Source organism: Rhinolophus sinicus, chromosome 18, assembly GCF_057876585.1.
Source record: "Rhinolophus sinicus isolate RSI-liver-muscle chromosome 18, RSI-T2T, whole genome shotgun sequence".
In the NCBI taxonomy this organism is placed as follows: domain Eukaryota; kingdom Metazoa; phylum Chordata; class Mammalia; order Chiroptera; family Rhinolophidae; genus Rhinolophus; species Rhinolophus sinicus.
In genome coordinates this window covers 63,213,921-63,238,761 of record NC_142518.1, presented here as the reverse complement: position 1 = coordinate 63,238,761, position 24,841 = coordinate 63,213,921, and the positions used below count along the sequence as shown (strand labels likewise).

Here is a 24,841-nt window from a genome sequence, read left to right as displayed (position 1 = left end):
TATATATATATAATATATAAACATAAATATAGCTGACATTCAATATTATTCAGCTTCAGGTATACAGTACAGTGGTCAGGTATCTACACCGGCCATGGAGTGGTCTCCCTAATAAGAAAAGTACCCATCTGACACCCTACAAAATCTTTACAACATTATTGATTATATTCCCCAAACTCCTTCATATCCCCGTGGCAATATTTTGGCTACCAATTTGTGCTTTCTAATCCCCTCACCTTCTCCCTCATCCCCACCAGAGGGGTGTAAATGTCTATTACATTGTTTTGTACACCTGAAACAAAAAAACAAACAAACAAAAGAATAGACAAAAAACAAAAATAGTGAAATACAATCATAAGCCTTGTAGTATTTTAACACTTTCTGTTTTCTATGTCTTTAAGAGAGTTGACACTGAGCATAACCTTGAAAGGCTTCCTGGAATATGTGAAGCACTGTGTTAGGTTCAAGGTATCTGGGCTCATGTTTTTGCAAACACAAAAAATACCAAAGAACAATAGAAGAGCTTGAATCTCAAAAGGGTACTATGAAACTTAAGACGCCCACTGTCCTCTTCCTTCTTTCCTTCACTTTCCACTCCTCTCATTTTAATGGACACAAGGAAAGGAACTACCAGGAGTAAGGTTCAAATTGTAATACACAGGAGAGGTGTGCCGAAAGCTTTCACAAAAACTGGGGGACGGGTAGGGAGTATATTCATTTCCATGTAAATCTAGCTGCCTTTGGCCAATGGGGCAGCAGAATGGATTTGGCTGAAGAGGAAGCAGAATTTATAATTTCTTCTCCCTTTTAAGGAAAACACTCAATAATATACTACTGAGTCCATACAAGAGAAATAAGCCCATAATCACAACCACCAATTAGAACAAATAATTATTTCCCTTTAGTTGTGAAAGCAATTCGTTTTCTAGAAAATTTAAGGTACTTTATGACAGTTTAACCTTGTTGGTTGATGTAATTACAAATGCACAGAATGTCTGCTCATATTAGAGTGGTATCATGCTCCTGACATATAGGGTCCCAACCATTTATTCCTGAATTGAAGGTTTGTAAATAAGCAGGTGGTTGTGAGCTTAGCTACCAACATTAGCATGTCTGTGAATGTTTGACATGGAATTAAAACTACCAAGAGAAATTTATCGCTGCATAATAATTGCTTGTCCTAACTTATCCAATATCCAAAGGAAGCCTGCTAAATTCATACTTACAAAAATCAACTGAAATTGACCTTATCTCCAATTGGCCTGCAGCGATCCCAACGAAGAAATGTGTGGCAGAGCTGATTATATTGTGTAGGAGAACAGACAAGCAAAAGTGATTGAAATTTCTACAGAGAACATCATCAGTGCTTGCTTAGAACAATTTTGCATATAAATAGGGCAAAATGGTCTGTGTGCAATTTGTTCTCTAGTTGTCAAAAAATAATCAAGGACATACTACACAGCAATCTTCTGTTTCTAGCTTCCCCTAATGCAAACCTAGATCTTATTGATCAACATATGCATGCGTCTGTCCCAAAAGTAAACTTTAATTTCCATAAAAGAACGGAAAACAAATAACAAGAAATACGTAACTAATATAGGTACATACTTCAGAAGATTCGCATTGAGTGATTTTTAAAGAGACACTAAATTAAGCAGTTTTAAAAATTAATAGCATTTTATAACTCAATACAATCTAGTTTCTACCCCACTCTCAAGCCCCTCTAAACATATGCTCCTAAAGCTGTTTTTGCTAAGGTCACCAATGAGTTTTTAACAGTAAATCCGATGGATCCTTTCAAATCCTTATTTGATTGGTCCTCTGGGCTACATCTGATGCTATTCAGCACTTTCTCTTTGAAAAGCTCTATTCTTTTGGCCTCTGTAATACCACACTAGCTTTTTCTTCCCACACCTCCATAACCAACCCTTTCGTGTGTTCCAGCTTTCAAGCTAGTCCCATAAATTGGTGGTTCTCAACTTTTGTGGCACATTAAAATCACCTAAATCACTTTTAAAATATATTGCCCAGGCTCTAACTCTACAGATTTCGATTTGAATTGGTTCAGAGAGGAACCAGACGTACGTGTTTCTTAGAAATACCTCAAAGTGATTCCAGTGTGTAGATAGGGCTGAGAACCAATGCCACAAATGTCTGTTTTCTCCACAGTTCTGTCTTTTGCCTACCACTCTACTCATTTTCCCCAGATTATCCCACCCACTCTTGTATTTTCAACATTCAACCTGAATGTTGATCAATTCTCCAACATTTTTACCCTCTAGTTATTGCCCAGAGGTAACCAAGCTAACTGATGCTACTGAGAACACTAAGTGTGGCTGGCCTAAGGAGTATTGGATTTGCTTCTCTCTCACCACTTTTCTCTCACCACGATTCTCAAGAGAATCACACATATACTATGACCCGCCCAGCTCTGACTTTCACCACTTCCAAACCATTTAATTCCAACGTTGACAAAGATTTTCTGAAGATGGCTGCATCCTTTTGGTCTCCTTCCCCAACTCTCCCCCAGCTTCTACCCAGTTAACTCGAGAATGTCCTTCCTCCACCCCCAGTCCATTCTTTCATGTCCTTCATTTTAACTTACGAGAATAGAACTCTGCATGCAATGGCTATGAATCACGTATCACACAACAGATGAGAAAGCGCTTTGTTAACTATAAAGCGCTAGGATGCTCAAGTATTTTAACCATATGACACAGTCTATGCTTAATAAATACAATTGAATTAAGAGGGGAATAAGTCATACATTTGGAAGTAAAATTAGGCATAATTTATGATTGGCAACTCCATTCAAGATGCTTCAAAGTGTCTAGAGTTTCGTGTTAGAATCTCTGGAAGAAATACAATTCATCTTTTCATTTTCTAACTACCTTTCTTTCATTCAAGATCCAGCATGTAAGGTACAAAAGATATTCTTCATTCTTTAATCCATTAGAACCTGGCTCTTGGCCCTCACTGTTCTACTGAAACTGATCAGGGAATGGCCAGCTGGTACCTGTTAGTTGACAAACCCATTTGTCTATTTTCAGTCCCCATTCTACTTAACTTTCTGCAGTATATGAGTCTGTTGACTTCCTCCATTCTGAAATTCTCTCTACCCTCAGTCTTCCATGTATCACTGGGGCTATGTCTTTTCCCTCTCTGACCATTTTATTTCCCTCAGTGTCCTTTGTTGATTTCTCTATTTGCCTCTTAAATATTGTCATTCCCCAAAGCACAAATCTGGACATACTCCTCCTGGGCGATCACAAGGTTTCTATAACCATATATATGCAGATGTTCCAAAAACTTTTATCTCCAGCCTCAACTCCTCTTGCTTGTGTATGTGTGTGTGCGCGTGTGTGTGTGTGTACATGTGTGTTTGTGCAATTATGTAATCCTCTACTCAAAAATCTCTGCTGGCTCTTCGTTGTTGCAAGTAACTTGTCATCGTTGCCACTGTACTCTTCCGTATCGCCACTGCATGCATTTGCCGTTTCCTTTACCTGCAGTACCTATTCCTCCCATTCTCCTCCAGACAAAACTTTATCCTTCAAAACACAGCTCAAATGCCGTTTTCATTATGAAAGTTTTCTTGAATTCTCTAGGCAGTTAGTTGCTCTTTTAGCATTGAGTGACTTTCTGCGTACTTATATCACAGTATTTATATTATGTATACATCCCTTTTCACCATGAGACTCTGAGTTTTTGAGGGCAAGACCCATGCTTTGTCCATCTTTGCACTCCAGGGCTCTAGCACTGTTGCCTGAACCCTAGTATCTGATCAGTAAATATTATTTGGATGAATGCCATGTTTTTGTTGATTTGCTTGCACTATGTCATGTTTTACTAGATTTGAATTGCACATTAAAACATAACAACTGTACTATAGACAAAATAGGGTTTCGTTGGCCTATCTAAGATTCTAACACAAAATAGAGACTGAGGAGCCTCATGGGAAAGAACTTATCCTAAGGGAGAGAGAAGTAAACAGTTTTGAATGAATGACCAGCTTGACCTAATAATAATGAAAGAGAAACAAACACCAAACCCCAACAGACTTTGGTCATAGAAAAGGGAGGATAAGACTGAGCTCTACATGGGATCTGTCATGAGCTTGTCTTTGGGCCTTGCTGTATGAGGTCAAATCCTATGGGGATTAAGAAGGCTATTAAAACTGAAGGTTGTTTGTCTAAAGATGGATATAAGACTGAGATATAAGTGGGACTACTTGGTACACTGGTGGAGTGCCACACGAAAGGAAGAGAGAGGCATTTCTCCTCACTCTGCTACAGACTCCTGTCAAGCTGTGGCATTGTGAGGGCGTGACAGTGCCAGCTATAACCAACAGCAGACGTGGAAATGCGTGGGATGCTAGGTAAAGGTAGAGGAACAGTAGTGAGTGACTGTGTTTGTGAAATGCCCCCTGAGAACTTCTAGAAATGCTTCAGAGATCCCTTATAGGCAACCGACGTCCTAGATGTGTACATGGAGAGAAGAGCCAGGAAAATGTGGGTTTTGTTATTTATGTGAGACAGACAGGCCTAGGAAAATGTGGGCTTTGCTTTGCTATAAGGATATTTTCCCTAATACTTAGAGTCTGTCGTTTTCCTCTGTTGAATATCATTGTTTCTTGTCCCCTATCTGTTCTCAAATGGTAAATTATACCTTCTCATTTATACTGTTATCTTGCTGATCCATAAAACTAGGATCATGTGTCTCCTGAGTTTCTTTTGTTTTTTCAAATTTAGTTTCCGTGGTTGCCCTGTGTGGTTCTAAAACCAAATCACATTTATTCTGTTTCCTGGTTTCATTTCTTTATAATGCTTCTCTTGTGTGTGTATTTTTTTTTTAATGTCTAGAACTATATATCAAAATCTAGTCACGGCCAAAACAGCTAAGTTAGATATGTATTGCTGAGCAGCCTGTTTATATGTACTTACAGTGGGCAAAGAATAGAGAAGTCAAGTTGGGTAAAGCAAGAGAAGCAACAGATGTGGCATTGTGTATTTATATTTAAGTGTGCTTTTCACTACTGCAAGGTTTTTCCTCTGTGTGTGTGTGTGTTTATCCTCCAAAGCTGACCTTAGATCTTATGACAAAGTCAGGAATACGGATGGGCAATTCTTTACAAAGTGGATTGTAAACATATGGAACTTACTACCTTAAGTGCTAACAAACGTTATAACAAAGAGGGTCCAGAAAGATTTCGCAAAATTCATAGATGATAGATCCATACTAGGAAAACTGAGACGGTCCTTTTACCCTCCAAGCTTCTAGAAAGCACAGTTCATATTCTAGGGATGCAAAGGCTCTCGAGTGGTGAGGGGATGTGGAAAGTTACTCAAACTCCTGTAATGCACAAGCACACAATTCCTCTCATTACGGCACATAGTATAAGACTGTGTCGCAATTTTATCACATGGCTTACATTCATCTTTTCTCAAATAGTATGTAAACTCCTCAAGGCAAGTGGCCCATTTGGTGTTGTCTCCTCAGTACCTCCTAACCCAGTACCCGACACCCAGCAGGCATTCAATAGAACTGCTCAATTGTTGAATGAATCCAATCTGTCCCTGTAGCCTCCCTGTCTACTCATTGCTTGGTTCCTGAATTCAGCTCCCAGTTCCATCTCAATATTGAAAAGATGCCCTGAAAAAGTCACTAGAAAGCTCCTAAATGGCAAATGGTTGCTCTTTATTCTTTTTTATTCCACTGCAGTATACGTCATTGTTGAATATGCCCAACTCTTTGCTTTCTGAATACTTCCCTCTTCCTTTGCTTCTAGAAAAATAGTGTCTTGATTCTCTTTCCACTGGCCCACCTGCTTGCTCTTTGTCTGTCTTCTTTGCTAGTTCTACTTTTAGCCCCTAAGTGGAGGCATATTCAAGGTTCTGGTTTTGGATCGCTTTTCTCTTAATAATACCTCTAACAATCGCTTCCATTTCCACGCTATAACCAGAAAGCTCATGAACTCAATCATCTTGTGATGAAATCTACACCAATATTCCCGAGAAACTTTCGTGCATCTTGACCTCAGTGCTCGGCTACCACTTTCAGTTTCACTGACTGAAAACGGAATTTACCTTCTATCAGCACTCCTTTCCCTGACCAGAGTAGTTTTCTTTCGTAACCCAACTGTCCTTCCAAACTAATCATACTCAAAACCCTGGGATCATCTTTGACTCCTGGTTACTCCTCTTCCCCGAAGTTATCTCCTTGGACTAAGAATATGACAGTAGAATCCTAATTCATCACTCACATGTCTATAGATTAGATGTCCTAACATACAGCTTTGATCAGGCTCCTCAGCGGCTTAAAAGCTTTCAGTATATCCCCGTGCCTAAAGAATGGTATGCTAACACCTTAGTGTCTTATTCAAATACTCTATGATGTGGCACCAACCTACTTTTCCAGAATTAGCTCCATATTTTTACATGTTATATAGCCTGTTTTCTTACTAGCTGTACTATTTGCCATTCTCCCAAAATGCTTTATATTTTCTTACCTTTGTATTTTTCTTAATGACATTTCCTTTGATAAAAATGCTTCTTATCCCCACCTCCAACTCCTACTGCTGAAATACATACTCGTCCTTTCAAGCTTTTTTCTCTGTGTTTTTTTCCTGATATATCCAATAAGGCCCGATATTTCCCTTCTCTGAGCTCACATAATACGTTATTAACAGCGCTTGCATGTGCCTATTATCATCTGCTTTACTCTGCAGTACTTTTTATCCTTCCTAGAAGACACAAAGGTCTTACAACTAAGGAAATCTTATCTTAATTATTTTTGTATCTTCCATCTTGTCGAGCACAGCACCTTTCGCAGAAGTACGATAAACTAATGAATGTTTAGGGGCTCATTTCCTAATCTCAGAGTTTGATATCAGCAAAGCTATAATTTGGGTTGATATTCAGCCCATATGAATTAGTCCACCCACAGTGACTACTTACTGCTGTGTACATTCTGACTAGTTGGGGCCTGTGTTACATCAGTTATTCATATTTTCAACATCACTCCTGATATGAGAGTCTCCCTTTAAATGTCTTTTGGTGTCTGTAACGGAAACAGCTCACCCAGCCGACTCGGCTGCACACTATCTTTGGGAGCTCCTTCCGAGTTACCTAACGTGGGTGACTCTCAGGGAGGGGATACAGGCTCAGTGTGGAAGATCTGTAATTCAGGCAACTAATGATACCATTTATTAATGTTTTCATTTTCTAATGAACAATCAGACTACCACCTCATTTTGTTTAAATACGGAACTGAAAACACTGCAATTCAAAGAAGAATCGTAGAACTCTGTATTTCACATGCGATTATTTCCATCTGTAAGTGATGGTACTGGAGACAGCAAGCAGCAAACTACATCTCTGCTGTTGGTGGTTGGCTCTAATTTCAGATTTTTGGCTATTTCCTCTTATTTGACTTTACTTGGAGAGAATAGCCCTTTTTTGAGAATAATTTGGTTTTACTGCTTGTATCTCATCACAGTGAAGTGGAGATTATTGGACAGCAGCAAGGGTGCCGGTGGTGAACAGGGAAAGCGTAACGATATAAAGTCAATGGGATATCAGAAAGGAACCAAGTAAGGCGCCTAAGAAAGTCAACACAAAGGGGGCCAGCGGGAAAAGATGATGTAGCTAGGAAAGGAAGAAACAAAGAGGAAATGTGGGAAAAAAAAAAAACAACCCTGGTTCTGTTGCTTGTAGAACAGGGCGAACAGACAGGAAAGTTTTGGGCAGACTTGACCCCTCTGAGCCTGCTTTCTCCTCTCCCACGTGTCAGCTCTTCTACTAATGGCCAAGATGCTGTGCCAACCATCGCCAGGGCCTGTCGTCTAGTTTCCCTTTTCCGCTGGACATTTGCATTGGCTGCTGCCACTTGTAATGACTGCCACGGCTAAACAAACTGATATTTTGGACCCTATGTGACCATGGAGGCACTCCGGCTACAAACCAAAGGAGATCCCAATTTAGATTACTTGGAATCAGTACCCTAAAATTATGCAGTTTCTAAATAGATTCTTGGTGTTTCACAGTTGACAACACTCTATTCCCTTAAGTACCAGACTAACAGAAACCCCATGGAATGTTCGCTGTCTCCCAGCAGTCTTTCTAGAGTCAGTCTGAGGTGTGAGACTAATCAGACAGGGACCTTAGCAAAAGTATTTTTAAAATAAACACACTAGCAAGATGATGGCAGTTCTAGGAAGGCACTGAGTAGTTTTTACGTACCAGCTGCTCAACCGAGAACTGAATTGATATAAAAATTGCTTCAGTTTGCTTTTCACTGACTATTAATGATGTGATGGTTCAAGAAAGAACGGTGAAGGTTTCCGTTTTCCTTAAGAGGTGAAAGGGGGCCCCTGATGGCATGGGAGAACATTCTCATTTCACAGATAAGGACTGAGGGGAGATGGGACGGCTGCCTCCTAGTTACAGATCAGTAATGTTCCTAACATTCTGCCTTGCCAGCATTACCCTAAGAAACGAGTATGAACATATGAATATAGATTTTAATTTTCTTTCCTCCAGTCTTCCACATCGTCCGTGTCTTCATACACACAAAGCAGTGTTATACTCCAGCCAAAATGCTTCTCTATTCTCAACCATATCTTACCTTCAGGGTAAAACCACCCACCAGGAGTCACCCAAACATAAAAAGGTTGAATATAGCGTATACTGTCTTCTGCCATGGATTTCACCATTGCCAAAAGCTGCCTGGATAACTCTGTACTGGGCTCCATTTCTTTCACTGGTTTGTTGGAGTACAATGGTTTTGAGAATCTAAATTTCCATTGTAATGACGTATGATAGTTTCTAGTCCAAATACAGAATGTTTTTTGAACTGTAGGCTATTCAAGGTGAATCTTACTCATCTAAATTAAGTAGAGTTTACATATTTACCATTAATTTTCCTTTTTTCCATTTACTTCTCCATATAGCTTTACAGCCCATGAAGAAGACTGTTTAAACCAATGCAACTAATTTCTTCCTCTACTTTAAGAAACATATCAACTAAAAAATATCAAAACTTACTTGAGGAGATGGCTAACTCAGCCTATTTGGATTATCCTGAGAGGAGCTATTATTTACTTCAGCCATAGTGTATAAACAGAGAAGGCAGACAACTTTATAGTTATACTTGAGTGAGGGAGGTTGTTTTGCTTCTTTCATGTTTTTTCTTCCCCTGAGAACAACTTTCATAGTGTGGCTTGGTGACTAATTAAAAAACACATACAAACATGTACTCCAATGCTTTGGGATTTCGGGGGACCTTGGATTATCTCTGCCTCACCTCTCTTTATTAACATGGAGGATGAACTGCACTGCAAAGCCAAAATGGCCTCTAGAAAGAAACATTATCTCAGTTTCCTCACGTGTAATAGCTAATGGGGACATCCTTATGGCCAATTACTTTTAATGATTTAATTACATTTATGGTTTTAAACCACACCTTCCACCTAAACCACATGCTCATAAAATAACAATTAAAAATACTTAATATTAAACACAGTGGGAGTCCCTATTTCTGATTTTTTTTTTTTTGCAAAGTCTACAGTTATCTGAAGATACTTTTACAGGATTCAAACTTGCAATCATGTAGGTGTAGAAGCCTACTGAGAATTCACACATGAACTGAGATCAACTGTCAAAAAAAATCTTCATGGGGAAGGTTCCCCGCCAGCCCCCCCCCCCCCCCCCCCCCCGGTCCTTGGCTCTGAACATTCACATTTTACAATACCACGTGAGCTGGAAGGGGTCTTACCTGGATTCCTGGGAATCCTCTTTCTGCGGTCTCGAAACGCTGCACCTGATTGTAGGGCTTCTAGAAGATTATCCATCACGCCAGTCTCATCGCCCTCTGGAGGAAAGGAGAAATCGGAATTAATCTTGGAGCAATTAAAGTTAAACTACAGGAAAATAAAGGGGAAAACTCCTGTCAGATTTACATAATACCTCTAAATTAAAGACATATATCTGTTTTAACATAATGGATCCTGTCAGCTGCTGGCACCACACACTACTTTGCTTATTACACACTATTAAGCAAAATTCATGCCAATCCCACCGTTCTTTCAACTTAAAGACCTTGTCTTTTGTATTATTGATGACACGCTCAGTATGCAAACAAACAGTAGCTGATCAGCAACTGCTGCCTTCCTGTTAAGATTCTTACAAGATATTCCTAAGCAAGAAACCGTTGACCCAGCTTAACGCAATCAATGCACAGGGTGTGATTTGATGAAGCGGAGTTACACAAGGTTAAATACTGATTGTATTAATACCTTCAGCATTCAACCATCATCTGAGATTACCTCAAAAGACACTATTTGCAAAACACATTTGCATTCAATTCCTCCCTAATCCACATCCTTTCTCCATTTCAAAATGCTGACATTGTAGAAGGAAAAGGTGACCACATCATCTGAAAGGCCACATTTTTACATTTGAGCAACATTAACCAGAGTCTCATCATCACTTTAGAATGCTGCTGTGTTTCTAAGCTTTTCCTATGGGAAAGAACTGTTAAGCATGCATGAGTGGAGTACTCAAAAGATGTTCATGGAAATTCCTAATGGAAACCTATGTAGAACATTTCACCTTTGACAACTCTGGCCATCAAAAACACTTTTAAGATTTGTTAGAGCATTTGTCTCAAGGTGTCAATTGCTAGACACTCTCACTACACTGTGGATAACAAGCAGTGTGAGCTGAGGCCCCTTTTCCCAAATGGCCTAACTGATGAAAAGGACCCTGACTAGATGGTTAATTTGCGTGGTAGCTAAATGTGTGGGTCTGGGGTAGAGGATATTTGTAGACAGGAGGGTGAAGAGAACAAAAAGGAAGGAGTGAGGGAGAAGAAATTGTTTCTGAGTTAAATTCCAAAGTTAAACTTAGGACTACGGGGTATCAGATCACAGAAATAAGGTATTCTCTTATGCGGCAAGAGCAAGCCAAAATCTTTTTTGGCAATGTTCTTCATTTGATTTGAGATGTCTTCTATAATTATAATCATTTATTCTAAAACGAATTCTCTGGGACAGGCTACCAAATGGAAAATAAATAAATAAATAAATAAATAAATAAATAAAGGGAAACACAGAGGTTCCCAGGTCTAATATTTGGGGAAAACAGGAAAAAGGAAAGCAAAGTAGAACCCTAGCGATGAAGAGGGAAAGCAGATGATGCACTTTTAGGGATATCAAGGCTGCAGACACATCTGAACCATCACCCGCTCTTTACAATAGAAAGAAAACAGCAACCGAAAGTAGTTTGGTGTGGCTGGAATGTATCTGGGAAAATTAAATTTTATGCAGTAGGCACTTTACATTTGTTATATCTTTTAATCCTCCCAACAACACATTGAAATAGTTATTATCTCTGTTTTTCAACTGGAGATACTGAAACTTAGAACCTTTAAGCATCTTGCTCCAGACCACACAGCTGGCATGTGGAGGGGCCCAGGTATGAACCCAAATCAGGGCCCAGGTATGAAAGTAGATCAATCTGACATCGAGACCAGCCCTCTTTGCATGACAGGAGCAGAGATGAAATGGACTAAGTGTATGGTGGCTAGATGATGATGGGTCATAATTTTATGATATCAGTTTGGGCATTCTCCTGTAAACCAGCATTGTCCAACAGATATGTAATGCGTGCCACAAATGTGAGCCACATAAATAATTTTAAATTTGCTAGTAGCCATGTTTAAAAAATAAATAAAAATAGGTGACATTAATTTGAATGTGTTAAGTAAATATTTAACTCAGTATATACAAAAATTACATATTTTACATTTGTTTGATCAGACTAAGTCTTAGAAATCTAACATGTTTTTATTTTGGCACATTTCACTTCAGATTAATGACACTTGCAAGATCAATAGCTACATGTGGCTCCTGTCTATTGTACTGGACAGTGCAGCTATAAGCAAAGGAAGTGACTTGATCAGATTTATACTTTTCAAAGACTTGTCAAAGAGCACTATGGTGGATGACTCGGGATGGCATGAGAGAAGGCAGGGAAACATTTAGGAGCATAGTGTAATTGTCTAAGAGATAAAGGACTAAACTAAGGGCATAGCAGAGTGAATGGAGAGGATGGATATTTTGAAGGTATTAATACAGTCAACAGAACCTGGTTGGGAGGGGGACACCAAAGGGAGAGGAGGAGTCTAGATGACCAGGGATGACCAACGGGTTTGAAAAAATGTGATTTTTTTTGGAGATTTTTTTAAAGGAATATCTAAGTAGAGATATTTAGTAAGAAATTGGAAATGTGAGTCCGGAACCCAGGAGTGAAGTCTGGCCTGGAGCTAAAAGATTTGAGTGCTGTTGGCAGATGGATGAGATTACTCTGAGACCGTGTATGAGAAGGGGGGGGGGGGCATACATAGCATGCAATTCCTGAGGATCCCAATTTTTAACAGGAAGTCAGGAGAAGCAGAACTGCAAAGAAAACATGGAAGAAATTTTTAGAGATACAGAAATACAACCAAAAAAGAGAGCCACAGCACAACTGAATTTCATGTATCCTTATAAAAACAGTCATTATAGAGACTATGTAGAAAGATGAAAATATGTACACAAACGAAAACAACAGAATACAAAAGAATATATTCGTGATTTTACATACATAATATGTAAAATGAAAAAAAATATAACATAATGACATTTTGGATACCATTTTATTAAAATTCTTTAATGCTATTATACTGTGTATAGATTAAAAAGATGGCAAAAGACAAATATGACATAGAGAGGAATTAAAAATAAATTCCTTTGTTTAATTCAGTGGTTGCCGTTTGACAGCACTGAACAAAATATGCTAGATCACTGTTTCTGAACCTTTTTTTTCATTATCATTCCCCTTCCCTGAAGGAGCCTATTTAGACATCTTTTTTCCTAATCTCCCACCATTAAAATTTAATACCACAGATATACTATATATCTGTTTATGTACTGTGGCCCTTTGGAGGGCTACAAACCATTGTGATATCTAGTATTTTTTTCTGCTTACCTCCCCAAGAACCAATATTCTTCTCCTTGGGGGTGATACTGTCCCTGCTGAGAAGGCATACTCTAAATGGTTCTTTCAGTTTTTTTCAAAAGGCCAGGTCTTTGTTAATATCACCGATGTATTAACGGAAAGAAATGTAACTTTCAGTCCACCATTTTCATTTGCTTCATGATAACTTTCAAAAGAGCTGAGAGATTTTCACAAAATGTCTAACCCTAAAGAATGAAGGTTTTATGAATATATTGTAGAATTGATTTGTTTCATCTAGTCTTCCTAAAACAAAATGGAAGCCAACACGATCATTTGAAAGCAGTTATCCTTCATTCTAAATAAATTTCAGTGAATTTGGTATGTGATTGAATTGTGTGAGGTTGACAGTTTACTTAGACTTTCCAAGTTTACAGAACCATTCATTCTTACTTAGATGTGATTAGTAGCAAGTAGCTGGGTTTTTTGTTTGTTTTTTGAATTCTTTGGTCTGTGTGGTCAAACTCAGGGGGAAAAAGTCTTTTAAATTTAGTGTGGGTTTTTAAGTGGAAAAAGAGTGGGTTCTTTTAATTGAAAAGGAAAATAGCTATATTGAGTTACACAGAAAAATGCGCTTTCTTACAGTTTACAATACCTGTTTTACTGGGTGAAAGAATTATCAAGGAGAAAACTGTTAATGCTTGTTAGCCAGTAAAATGGTAATATATGGACATGTATGAGAAGTAATAATCCAGAAGCAACTCTCTAATCATTCATCCTGAAATCAGATCACAGACAGCATTAAGGAGAGAGGCGGGCTGTATGCAGTCCTGTGGGCTCTGTGTGAGCTACTTATTTTTGGCTAAAATGAAAGGCCTGGGTTGCGTCTTCAATTTCATGTTTCCAACAGTATTGGTCATTCAGTGATGCTGAATGCCTGCTGATCTCAATTTTCAGCATCAACATTTACCTGTGGTGTGTTGACTTAATTTGCCCAGAAGAGTTTGGAGATGCCACAGATTAAAATTAGCACTAAGTAACTGATCTCTGTTACACCTCTGTGCAAGACTATTCTGCAATGGGGAGCATGGACTGATTTAGAGGCTGTTCTCTAATGGGTTCCTCACCCTTCTGCATATTTTGTGAGCACAAGCGCTAATGGCCTTTGTTCCTTTGTTCCGGACTATCTTTTCAAGGATGTTTTTATAGTGAACAGCCTTGAAAGACTTAGTGCCGCCCTCCAGAGCACAGGGCAGGTTTGTTTGCTTTCAAGACAGATTGTATCTCCTTTTAGGGCAGATGTCAGGCATGTTTGCTTTCAGTTCCTTATAAAAGATTTGGGTTCCCAAAGCAGGGGTTTCTCAGCAGTGACACAAACCCACGGTGCGCACAGCAACCACCTGGACCCACCTTGGCCTCGCCCTGTGGGAGTTGGAAGGCAAGGGAAAGCAATGCGAACATGAAACTTACACTGCTTGCGGCACCATGAAGAACAGAGTTCTCTGTCTCTGACCCTGAAGACTTGTATCTTCTGCCAACATGCCTAACACTGAGAGGCTGACTTGTTAACATGCAAGTAGGGGAAAATCGCTGACCCTTCACATTTTGGGAAAAGACTCTGAGTTCTCTTTCCTTTTTATCAAACTTTATTTATTGGACTACTCCTCATTTCTCTAGGAATCAAAAAGCTCATGCCTTGGACTTTCCCATTAACTAAGACCCAGCTCCAGTTCATTACTCTTCAGAAATGACTAAACTAAAGCCAATACTAAAAAAATAATTTCCTAAGATCCTAACAACCTGGGCATAATGGCTTTAATTTACTATTATAGCCTCCTGGAACTCGCAATTGTGGAATGGAGAATTCTTAATGAAGGTTTTCTAGAAAAGTTGAGCTGCTCAAAGTTGAAGAAGTTGCCATCAACCAATCAGTGTACAGTGAGCCCAAAGAAGAAAGAGGCTTCTTCCTGAGGGCAAGATCCTGCCATGTGAGATTACACTTATATAGGTTAAATCATTTTTAAAAGGGAAACTATGCTCTCTGTGGGCTCAGAGAGTTGAGGAACACTCATAGAAGAATTAGGGCTTCAGTTAAGCCTCGGAAAATATTACATTCAAAAGGCAGACTGACTGGTTTAAAGACACCAAAATCTACACTTATTAACTAACTCCTAGCGCATGTGCACGTGCTCGCTTGCTTGCTCTCTGTATATGTGTGCATGTGTGCGTATAAATTTACAAATATTGTAAAGAACAGGTATGAAGTGTGCAGCTTGGTGAGTTTTGACAAGCTGCTACACCCATGTAACCACCACTGAAACCACTGAAATCAAGATATTGAACAACTGCACCACCCCCAATAAGTTCCCTCTTGCCCCCACTATTCAAAGGCAACCTCTGCTCTGATTTCTACCATCACATATTAATTTTGTCCATGCATATCACATACTTTAAAGGGGGTAAAAAGTGTTGAGGTCCTTTTTGAATCAGAGGAGCTACCTGAAATTAAATCTGCATGGTGTGCAGGATAAACCATGAGAAGAGCAACAGAGGTGAAAGGTACGGGAGTTATAGCTGGGTAGGCAAGCTCAGACCAAAGTTCTAAAGAGACTTGGATATCAAAATAAGAAATCTGAATATGCTTCAAGGGACTCTAAAAAGTCATTGGTAGAGCTTCAGCAAAATAGTGATGTGATAAAGGTGACATTTGGGAGAGAAATCAATTATACATAGAACATATTTTAATGTGCAGTGACAAATATTATTCTGTCTATAACCCTGGGCAAAGTAGGATGGTGAATTTTGGCATTAATGGTGAAAGACTACATAGAAAAGTAAAATAGGCTTTGTGAGTAACGTCATGAGTAGTAGTAAATGGAAGCTGACAGCACAGGAAGGCAGTGATAAGTGGAGTGCAAGAAAAATTAGTGTTAGATTCAATCTTTTTTACACTATTTATTATGGCCAGATTAAGACCATGCTGCAAGATGTATGGATTTGTAGATGACACAAAACTAGAAGACTGCTCACTTATCAAAGAAGAGGGAAACAAAATCCCTTCTCTGGGAATCTAGAAGAAAAAAAAAGTGAAGGCACAGGTTGACAAATAGCTCTTATAATTCAACATGGAACAATAAAAGGTAATAGACTAAGCAAAAGGCAACCCTAATATGGTGAAAATAACACATTGCGCCGCAGGACCTTAATATCTATCGGTAAGAGTAATAGTGAACCATAAACGAGTCAGAAATGAAAGAAATCAAACCATTTGGCAAAGCACTGTACCAACAAACATGACAAAAACCTGAGCAAACCTGTATCGCAGTCCACAAGCATCTAGAAAGCCTCTGCCTAATGGGAGTTTTTTGTTAATTTGCAGTTTAATTGGAAGTGGGTAAAGAATGGAGATACTGGTGACTTGGAAAACCAACAGATGGTAACTAGGATAATAAGTCTATGAAGTTATTTACAGCCATCAAAAGTGTTCAAGAAAATCAAGATATCATTCCAAAGAGATTAAAAAAGGGCATAAATAGAAAGTATAAAATTCTAAGGGAAATAATAACAGCAGATGCTCCTGTTTAAAAGAAGATTTCCAAGAGGGAAAAGAGGACACAGGAGCTTGGAAGAAATTACCAGAAACAACAGAATGAAGTAGGGGCAGTGTAGCAATTACATTATGCAGCAGTTGAAATTTTGTAAAACAAAAGAGAAAAACACTATGCTCCCAGGCTGAGGCCTTGCACAGTGGAACGCACGGAAGAGCAAAATTAATCTCAGAGCAAATGAAAGTTAAAGCTATAGGGGGAAATGTTGGCTAGAGAGTTCATTCATTCTGTTATCTCCTTGCCAGAAGAGGTACTTAACAGTTTCCTACAGTGACATAAATCATCAGGTCCTGATAACCCTCATAGTGAATACTGTTCTTCCTTCATCATTGTAATTTAAGGTTAATGTTTTAGGTACATTTTCTCATGGAGCAGGTACTGTATTAGGGTCACAAGATACAGGGGTATTCCACTCGGAAGTGATGAGTGGTGAAGGATGAGGTGATTTCTCCCCAAGTATCTCCATGGTAGGTGTGATCTAAAAGTTGGTCAGGGGAACTGGACTGGTGAGTGAGCTTTCCTTGATGCATTTGCACTTTAAAGAGGATCTTGTTCACACAAATGAATGGATTTCTACTGGTAGAGTTTCAGTGAAGGAACGTTTTTGGCCACAGGCACCTTTTTGGCGGTTTGCCTACGGTAAGACAGCTTGATAGTAAATGGTAGTTAAAAAATGTTATGTGTATTCATTTTTTTCCAGTTTACCTATAAATGAGAAAATTGGGAGAAGAAAATGACACATTCTATAAATAAACAAACACCCAATAAACCTGAATGTTAAGGCTTACCAGAAAACCACTGTTGATGCCGCTGGTAAAATATCTCACATTCAATATTTTAAATAATTAATATTTCAAAGAGACCTTTGAAATACTCTGTGTGTCTTATCAGAATCAATCATTTACTAAGGGCATGCAAGACTTGTGAAGGGAAAACTAGGCAAAAAACAAACTTGGAAGAAGAATAAATTTAACTCAGTTCAGAACCATCCAGCAAAGAAAATCTAAATTACTGTCTGAAAAGGTAAAAGAAAGATGTTTTCGCAGGCAGGAATATTAATAATATCTACCATTGATTGAGAGCTTATTATATAGGTTAGGCCCTGTTCTAAGGTATATACATTAAATTCTCACACCAAACTATTTTCCAGGTAAAGAAATTGAATCACATTTAGGTGAAGTAACTTGCTCAAGGTCACACAGCTGGGAGGTGACAGAACTAGCATTAGAACCTAGGGAGTATGTCTCTAGAACAGGGGTTGGCAAACTAGAAGCATACCACCTATTTTTATACAGCCCACACAGGCTCAGTATGGTTTTCACATTTTCAATGTTTCTAAAAAATTGAAAGAATATTTTGCACTACATGAAAATTTCCCCCAATTCAAATTTCAGTCCGTAAGTTTTACTGGAACATAGCCATGCTCAACTCATCATGTAGTGTCCACGGCCGCTTTCATGCTACAGCAGCAGAGTTGAGTAGTTGGGATGGAGACCTTTTGGCCTGCAAGGACTAAAAGACTTCCTACCTGGCCCTTTACAGAAACAGTTTGCTGAGCCCTGCTCTGGAGTACACACTGTCAACATCCTGCTAGGTACAGACACTGGTGGAGCTGACGTCTGGCCTCTGAGGTGCTAAAGGACCTCAGCAGCCACCTTATCCATAAAACAAGGACTAAGCACTTGCCCCGGTGGAAGGCGAGAAAGAATATGAGCAGTCAGTGTGAGCCTACTTGAAAACTGAGATGCTTCCATTTAGAGGGCCAAACCCAAGAATGAGCCAGGATAATGAAGCAACAAATTATACATACACTTCTATCTGGATTTACACTGAGGAGTCCCTGAAGTCCAGTTCCAAAACAACAGTTGCAAAAAGAGAAGGGAGATCTTTCAAAGGCCAATGGGAGACCGGCTTTGCAAGTTTTGATTTCTTGTCTGAGAACTAGTCTCGGACTAACACAGAATACATTCGGCTCCTGTACAGAAGACCTAGCTATGTGAACCTATGGACTTCAACTTGACTGCGACATCAGAATACAGTACCGTATACTATCATCTAACCATCTTCATGAGAAATACAAACACACCCTAGTGGTGGGGAGGAGAAGGAAAGGGAGAGTTTCAGCTTCCAGAGCCCCATGAGGCAGTCAAGTGGACACCTGTATCTTCCTCAGTACCTAGCACAGGCCCAAGGCCAAGTGTGGTATGGGAGTGGCTTTTCAAAAACAGCCCTCCTGGGGCGTACGGATGGCTCAGTTGGTTAGAGCATGAGCTCTGAACAACAGGGTTGCTGGTTCGATTTCCACATGGGCCAGTGAGCTGCGCCCTCCACAACTACAGTGAAGACAATGAACCACAGCTAAGCTGCCAGAGGGGCGCTGGATGGCTCAGTTAGTTAGAGGGCAAGCTCTCAACAATAAGGTTGCCATTCAATTCCTGCATGGGATGGTGGGCTGTGACCCCTGCAACCAAGAGTGAAAACAGCAACTGGACTTGGAACTGAGCTGCGCCCTCCAAAACTACTAGATTGAAAGACAACAACTTGGAGCTGATGGGCCCTGGAGAAACACACTGTTCCCTAATATTTCCCAATAAAATTTATTAAAAAAACAAAACAAAACCAACAAAAAAACGGACTTCATGAGAGTGTGCACAGGCAGTTTTAAGAAAGCCACACACACCATAGCAACAATGGCAGCCCAGCAGCCCAGCAGCAAGTATAAAAATGTTGTAAATGGTAAAACTGGTACTCTTAATTGCTGATGCTTGGAGTGTAGGAAACAAGTGGGCAATTCATCAGTTGCTACCTCAACTTTCAGATTGATCACAGTGTTCTCCCTTTGTTTACCAGATTCTATAGTGGGTCAAATCTCCAGTTAAGGTCCTGCCTAACTGCAGAAAGGCCATGACGATTTAACTCCTTGTTTTGAACAGGAAAGGAGTCGTGTGTGTGTGTGTGTGTGTGTGTGTGTGTGTGTGCGTGCATGTGTGTGTGTGTGCGTGCATGCGTGTGTGTGTGTGTGTGTGACCACCTTATTTCTGCATTGCCCTGGAAAGGCACATTGCTGCAAACGTATGTGTCCTTATTACAGCTACCCCTTTCACATTCAGTAGCGTATCTTTTTTTAACATGATGACATTATACACCTTTGCTTTTCTTAGAAAGCAAAAGCAGTTTGAAAACAGGCAGGTATAACTAACTCATTTACCGAGCAGTCGCAAGTCAGTAAAGGTATAAACATAAAATTGTTTTTGCTTTCTTCACCATTGCTCCTAGACATGCAATGTCAAATCTCCCTTTCATGTCCCTTAATGACATCTTGGTAAGATCCCATAATTTTCTGGTCGTAGCTTAAATATTAATCTTTTCTTTGCTTCAAGGTGTTTTATTCTGCCACTGCTGGTTAGTCTTTTGGACCCAGGTACCTACAGCAGAGAACAAGTGGCATAATCTGATCCCTCACTTACTCCCCCTCCTCTCTCATGAAGCTATTAGAGTTCCCAGGGGGGTTGGGGCATGCAGGAAGGAAAAGGAACAGAGGGAATGTCTGTTAACTGGCTACTGTTATAACCCTCTTGATAAACATGCTAAATAGTTTGCAAGAAACAAAGTTAGGGGTTTAGTGTGTGGACGTATGCAGAAGTAAGGAGTAGGAAACAGGCTTCGGTAGCTATGTGATCAGGCCCCACAAAGAACTGAAGCATCATTCAAGGTACGACCATGACTCTAACCCTCCAGCTACAATGACAGCCCTAGTCATCCATCAATGTTATTACTTTAGTACCTTCATGTACATTCTCACCTACCCATGCATTCTACCCAAGTACGCCTACTCTTAGTATGTTTTTATTTTCTCTTCTGCCATTTGCAAACTAATTATCTCTCTTTCTGTCTTTGAGCCCAAACTACCCAAGAGAAAAAATGAAACCGATTCAACCAGTGTAGAACAGCCTTTTGGGAGGAGTGTTCACAACAGGCTATCTCTGACAGAATAGAGCAGACTAGAGATGGCTGTCCTTGAGTCAAGAATCAATCTCTGGCCCAATATGAAAGCAGTGGAAGCTACCCTGTTTCCCCGAAAATAAGACCTAGCCGGACAATCAGCTCTAATGCGTCTCTTGGAGCAAAAATTAATATAAGACCGGTCTTATTACCTGGAGTAAGATTTTTACTGATATATCCCCTTGGGCAACGGAAGTAAGAGAAAAAATAAACATGTAGGATTACATCAAACTAAAAAGCTTTTTCACAGCAAAGGAAACCATCAATAAAACAAGAAGGGATCCTACTGAATGGGAGAAGATATTTGCCAATGATATATCCGAGAAGGGGTTAATATCCCAAATTTATAAAAAACTCACTCAACTCAACTCCAAAACAACAAACAACCCAATTAAAAAATGGGCAGAGGACATGAAGAGACATTTTTCTAAAAAGGACATACAGATGGCAAACAGACATATGAAGAAATGCTCAACCTCACTAACCATCAGAGAAATGCAAATAAAAAGCACAACGAGATACCACCTCACCCGAGTCAAAATGACTATCATCAATAAATCAACAGATAATAAGTGCTGGCGAGGATGTGGAGAAAAGGGAACCCTTGTGCACTGTTGGTGGGTTTGCAGATTGGTGTAGCCACTATGGAAAACAGTATGGAGGTATCTCAAAAATCTGAAAATGGAACTACCTTATGATCCAGCAATTCCATTCCTAGGTATCTATCCGGAGAAATCCAAAACTCTAATTCAAAAAAATTTATGCACTCCTATGTTTATTGCAGCAGTATACACAATAGCCAAGACCTGGAAACAACCGAAATGCCCATCGGTAGATGACTGGATTAAGAAACTGTGGTGCATTTATACAATGGAGTATTACACGGCCATAAAGAAGAAAGGAATCTTACCATTTGCAACAACATGGATGGACCTAGAGAACATTATGGTAAGTGAAATAAGTCAGACAGAGAAAGACAAATACCATAGGATCTCACTTATATGTGGAATCTAAAGAAAAGAATAAATGAATGAACTAATCAGAAACAGTCTCAGAGACATAGAGGAAAAACTGAGGGTTGCTAGATGGGAGGGGGGGTGGGGATCAGGGGGAAGTGAGGGGACTAGAAAGCACAATCGGTAACCACAAGATCGCCATGGGGTTACGAAAGTAAATTTGGGGAATGTGATCAATAACTTTGTAAAGATTCGGTAGGGTATCCGATGGACACTTGTCTCATTAGGGAGACCACCTCAGGGATGATGTAGGTGCCTGATCACTGCACTGTACACCTGAAGCTGAAGCTGAACAATAATGAATGTCAACTCATTATATATGTATGTATGTATTTATATATATATGTATATATATGTATATGTATGTGTATATATATGTATATACGTATATTATGTATATAGCTACAAGAAGCAGAGTACAGCATTAGGAATAGAGACAGTGGAAATGTAATGGCTCTGTGCGATGTCAGAGGGATAGTAGATGGGGGGAGGGGGTTTGACACAGTGTGAGGGATATAAATGATAAATGTCTAACTATTACATTGTTTTGTGCACCTGAAACTAATAAAAATAAATAAATAAATAAGTAAATAAATGGCGGGGGGGAAGACCCGGTCTTATTTTACCATAATATAAGACCGGGTCTGATATGATATGATATGATATGATATGATATGATATGATATGATATGATATGATACCAGATCTTATATAATAGAATATCAAACTAGGTTAATATAATATAATATAATATAATATAACATAATGTAATATAATATAATAGTAAGACTGGGTCTTATACTATAGTAAAATAACACTGGGTCTTATATTAATTTTTGCTCCAAAAGATGCATCAGAGCTGATTGTCCGGCTAGGTCTTATTTTCAGGGAAACACGGTAGCAGGGAATAAAGCATGATCAGCAGTGTTTAAGAGGCTGCCTATTGCCACTTGCCTCAGAAAAGGAGCTGAAGGTTTGTACTTTTGATATACATTATCATAACCCAATAGTGTAATTTACATTGATGTTTTAAAACAGGATATGGAAAGATTTACCTTTAAGCTTTCATCTAAATCCCTTAACAATTCCTTAAGAGTTCAATAACCTGCTCCAGGAGAGCCAGTCTGACTTTGAGCATGGCTGGATTCTTTCTCCTATCAACTAGAATGGATTTGTCCTCCTAGCAATTTCATTGCTGTCTCCTGATGGAATTGAAACAAGTTGCTGAAAGATTATTTAGAAAGCAGACCAAAGTGTCACTGAACAGCTATGGCCTTTCTTTCTTGGACTCTAGGAAGCGATGATCTCAGTTTCGAGGCCGCTTTCCAGCTCCCTTCCAAGATGGAGATGCCTTGATTTGCAGCCCAGCTATTAACTCTTATTCCCATGTCAGGCCCAAATCATCAGCTACTGCCAAATAATGTTATTTACAAAATTTCACATCATCTCAGACTCAATGTGCCTAGGACTGATTTAATCATCTGCGAGTTTTGAAACCCAATCACACCCCTAATGACTTCTCATCCCAATTTCCTCATTTCTCACTATCCCCCAGGCTTGGAACCTTCGCATGATCTCCGGTGTGTTTTCTTGACCTCCAAATTCAAACAGTGACTAAACTGTACCACTTCTTCACAGGCAATCTCTCACAGAACCAGAGTTTCTTCCCCAAGTCTATCACTCATCCATTTAACTTGGATCACAACTATATGAATTAAGTTGTTGAATTCTCTGTTTCTAGTCTCCTACTAAACTATAACTTTAATCACATTATCCCTTTCCCAACATTCAACGCTCAGCAGGTCAGATCCAAATGACAAAGCATTGATTGTTTCCAGATCTTTCTTTGGCTCCTCCAACCACACCAGCCAGGCTACTTCTCTTTAGCATATTGTACATGTCCTGAATATTCACACCTATTACATTTTCCCTAATGTGCCTAATTTAAGAAATACGAGATTAATGTAAATTCTAAAATAAAAAAAGCAACAACAACAAAACAAGTCAGATACTTTATACGCTCAAGCTTAAATGGCTATGGCTTTTGGAAAGATTATTACATGCATATATTTTAGCTCATCAGATCTATTCAAGGGGTCAAATTTGCACAGTGAGTGTTCTGGCAACATAAATGACCTAAATTCAGGTAATTTGGACAATTTATATAAATATGTGTTAACAATATTCTGCTCTATTAAACAATTAAAATTTAGATAGACCTTAATTATATATTTCATTGAATAAAAGGAAGTTGGTCTCCGACAGAAAAAAAAAATTTCTAAGTAAGTAAATAAATGAATAAATCCCTAAGGCAGATGTTCATAGTAAATTTAACATATGGCTACTACCATTTAATTGAATCCAACCTTTAAATTGGAAAAGAAGACATATTAAAAGTAATATGATAATTGTATATTAGGTGGTACTGCCTTTTGGTGTTTTAAACAATCAAGGCAACAGTGATTAACCTCTTCATTACTTTATAATGCTCATCTGGGATAAAACAGGTCTTCCAAGTTCAATTTTTCTAAAATTGAAACCCACAAAGCTCCCAAGAACACAGGGCCATAAAGCATAGGGTGCTTCATTAGAGGAAGTCTATAATTACAGATTACTGAATAAATAACATGGATGAGACTGAATTACACGAGAGTCGATCAGTTAGTAGAAAATGGTATAGAATTACAAAATTAGGCACCAATACCACAGAGATGTAATTATGTCAATTTCTGAACATTATGTGGTTATTTTAAAATAAAGTCATGAATGATAATTACGTTTAAATAACCTGCTAAAAGCTGGTAAAACCAGAGAAAATATTGGCATTTAAAGGTTGTCATTCCTAGGAGCTTAAATTTCACAAGTGCTTATTTTATGTGGATGTGTCTACTTGATCTCTGCATTTCCTTGATTTTTCTTTTTAAATTAAAAAACATCCATGGTTTATGTCATATGTTATTTGATGAAGTAACGACGCCACTACCTAGGCTACTGTTGTGTAACTACAGTTTGTAAATACTGCTGTATATACTGAAATGGATATAGCTGTGGTCAGAGACAGACTTGTAAATAGGTACTTCATTTCTTGCTTGGGATTAAGTAGAAAAGATTTACAATTTCAAATTTGTTTCAACCACTCTCTTCTCCAGACAGTAGGCTCCAGAGAGGAAAGCAGGCAGGACTAGACACAGTTATCAGTAGTGCTTCAATCATACCTTCA

The 24,841-nt window shown here is 38.9% G+C and overlaps 1 protein-coding gene across 3 annotated transcripts in view; it reads right to left on the bottom strand.

Annotated features, from left to right (window-relative positions):
• The window catches only part of DIAPH2 (diaphanous related formin 2), an 832,169-nt gene that overhangs the window by 142,911 nt on the left and 664,417 nt on the right, over positions 1-24,841 (bottom strand). For all 3 annotated transcript variants that reach the window (XM_019756670.3, XM_019756672.3, XM_019756671.3), the window contains one exon: positions 9,775-9,870. In XM_019756670.3, coding sequence (XP_019612229.2) covers positions 9,775-9,870 — 96 coding nt within the window. The remainder of the gene's footprint in view (positions 1-9,774; positions 9,871-24,841) is intronic.